The sequence below is a fragment of the Ipomoea triloba genome, chromosome 13 (genome assembly GCF_003576645.1).
Source record: "Ipomoea triloba cultivar NCNSP0323 chromosome 13, ASM357664v1".
Lineage (NCBI taxonomy): Eukaryota > Viridiplantae > Streptophyta > Magnoliopsida > Solanales > Convolvulaceae > Ipomoea > Ipomoea triloba.
This window is the reverse complement of record NC_044928.1, coordinates 7,279,145-7,282,368: the sequence shown is the minus strand read 5'-3', so window position 1 is coordinate 7,282,368 and position 3,224 is coordinate 7,279,145. Positions and strand designations below refer to the sequence as shown.

General features: G+C 38.9%; 1 protein-coding gene across 1 annotated transcript; it reads left to right on the top strand.

Moving 5' to 3' along the window:
- Positions 1–251: 251 nt before the first annotated feature.
- LOC116001120 (65-kDa microtubule-associated protein 1-like) lies at positions 252–1,460 on the top strand. Its single transcript, XM_031241014.1, has 2 exons — positions 252–637; positions 728–1,460. The coding sequence occupies exons 1-2, from the start codon at positions 252–254 to the stop codon at positions 1,458–1,460; spliced, it is 1,119 nt and encodes a 372-aa protein (XP_031096874.1).
- Positions 1,461–3,224: the final 1,764 nt, after the last annotated feature.

Genomic DNA, 3,224 nt, shown 5'->3' with positions numbered 1-3,224 from the left:
AGGATGAAAGGTGACAAGTGAAAAGGGCATTAGAGTCCTTTCATCACCATCCATACTTTCCCTTCGTTATATACTAGTAGTCTTTGTAATACAGATAACATACTTCATACTTCTTCTTCTTCTTCATTCAATCTGTAACCAAACTCTCTCACTTCAATAATATTCAGTTAGCATTTCTGTTTTCCTCTTCACCTCTCATCGTGCACACAGTGCACAATCCAACATGGTATCAGAGTGCCGGTGAGGGAGCCATGCCGACGCGGCTTTCGACACCGGCGAATCGAAGCTTGGAGACCGCTGACGCTGAGCCACTTGTTCTTCTCCGGCGACCGATCCACAGTGGATCATTACTCCGTAGAGGAGTAACAACGTCCGCCGTAGGAGATAGCGATGGATTCAAAGCCTCAAAGCTTCTTCTCCAGCGACAGATCGACAAAGGATCTTCGCTTCGCAGAGGAGCAAGTTCGCCTTTCAATCCGAGCGCAGTGCTCTTCCAATCAAGCATAGACGGCAGTTCACGGAGCATATCCGTGGAGATTTCGAGCAAAGTGCACGTTAATCCTCAGTTTTCCGTCTTCAATCGTACTCCATGGAGCAGATCCGTGAAGAGATTGAGCGCAGAGCTCATTAATCCTCTGTTTGATTCTGTTTCTATTCAGAGTTTGAGTAAAGTGCTCATTAGTTCTCTATTTACAATTTTCACCCGAAGCAGATCCGCGTAAAGCAGAAGCGCAGAGCTTGTAGTCGTTGTATCGTCGCCGCAGCGGCGAACAAGGAAGAAGAAGCAGCTGCTGACTCTGATTCGCGACTTTGCTGCTGAAAAATCGCAAGGAGAGCGAAGAGTCTCGGATCTGAAGAACCGAGTTGGAGAGCTTCGATCCGAGATCGAGATTGCAACTGCAAACATCGAAGAAGCAATGAAGCGGAAGAACGGTCCAACAGCGGCGATTAAGTGCCTCCACGATTCCGATTCCTTCGTCGACGTCAACTTCGTCGGCGATGTGTGTCTCAAGGTGCGCAAGGCGGAGGTGGTGCTGCGCGAGGAGTCTCCCAACGAAGTTCGAGCCGGTTACGAGGAGTTTAAGACCAACGTCCACGCATTGTTCCTGGCTGTGCGTAACAGCAATGTCGCACTCGTGAGGAAACTACTGAGTATTGGAGCAGATGTGAACCAAAAACTTTTCAAGGGATATTCTACTACAATAGCTGTGAGGGATACCCCTGGGGACAAAAGAAGTTTGTTTGATCATGTCACTTGCAACATATCAGCTTCAGTGGATGATGTGAACATTCCTGGTGCTCTTGCTCTAGATGTGATTGAGCAGGCTGAAGTGGAAGTTGAAAGACTTGATCAGTTGAAAGCTAGCAAGATGAAGGAGATTGTTTTTAAAAGGCAAACTGAGCTCGAAGAAATTTTTTCCCTTGCTCACATTGAGATTGATAGATACCGAAGCTGCTAGAGAAAAAATACTGTCACTAATTGACTCTGGAAATGTTGAGCCCACAGAGTTACTGGCTGACATGGATAATCAGATACTGAAAGCAAAAGAAGAGTCTCTGAGCAGAAAAGACATATTGGATAAAGTTGAGAAGTGGATTTCTGCTGCTTTCCACTTTGCTACTATTTTGAAGAAATGTTTACTGGTATCACTAATTTTCCTGCTGAGGATCCTTGTTGTTTTCTTTGGTTCACTGTTCAGCTCTAGTGGAACAAAACCCTTCCTTGGTCAATATGGAGCTCATGGAAAAGAGATTTTAAGTGATAGCAAATTGAAGGATTTGAATCTGAATATGTTCTCACTTATGAGGTTAAGGATGGCGATTGGATGCTTGTTGGTGATGTTCTTTGGGAGATATTCATTGATACCTGCAAGAAGCTGAGAATCATGAAGAGATCGGATGCCATTAGACTGGTCCCAAGGGCCATAGTTGAGCAGATGAGTTCATTGTTGATTGAGCAGGGATCTCATTGTGTTTGTCTCTCTCACTTTCATGCTAAGCTGGGCATGCATACAAAGACTTGCATGCTCAGCTTAGGGGGGGGGGTGTTGGAGGATGAAAGGTGACAAGTGAAAAGGGCATTAGAATCCTTTCATCACCATCCATACTTTCCCTTCGTTATATACCGGTAGCCTTTGTAATACAGATAAAATACTTCATACTTCTTCTTCTACATTCAATCTGTAACCAAACTCTCTCACTTCAATAATATTCAGTTAGCATTTCTGTTTTCCTCTTCACCTCTTATCGTGCACAATCCAACAACTATTATTATTCATTGGTTAAAATAATTAACACAATCTACTATTCGCTAATTGCCAAACTTTCTCTAAAATCCTTGATTGAGGGTTCACACACACACACATCTCTTATTTGATTAGTTGTTTATATATGTTGCAAACCATGTAAGAGACATTATTAGATAATAGAATAAGAAACCTCTCTTATCTCAATTCTTTTATTTCTTTCTCCAACCATTTTTTTAACCCATTCACCACCTATTTTAAAGGTATATATTACTCAAAACGTTTGTAATTAGATTAAAGATTTTTTTTAAAAAATTGTTAACCCAAATTTTTTGACTTTACTAGCAGTGACGTATCCAGAAATTTGTTCTAGTTAGGGCGAAATATTAAAATAAAATAAATAGTTAAAAAAAAAGAAGAAATACTTAAATAAATATAATAATAAATATTGTTAGATATAGGCGATAAATAAAGCACATCAAAACTTTATAAAAATATTTATAACAAAATATGAAACATAATTAATTTGATAAATTAATTCAAATAGAAAAAAAATTATAAATTACATATCTCATTATATATATATATATATATATATATATATATATATATACAAATTTAAAAAATTCATAAAACTTTTTTGAAGCAATAAGGGAATTGAACCCAAATACATCTACCAATTAGTCAACCTAACATCTTGTGCATATTAATCTATTATATATATATATATATACCAAAAAAAAAAATCTCTAAAGAAGCTACAAGATTCAAATAACCACTTGTGCTTCTCATAGGATTCAAACACATGACCTTGGCTAAAGCAAAACACAACTCTACCAACTTGTCTAGCTAACACTTTGTTTATTGCATCTGTTTTTATATATTTATATCTAAAACATGTATATATATACATATATACATACAAAGCTATATATGGGGTGGGGGTGGGGTGAGTGGGGGCAGGTGCCCCCACTGCCC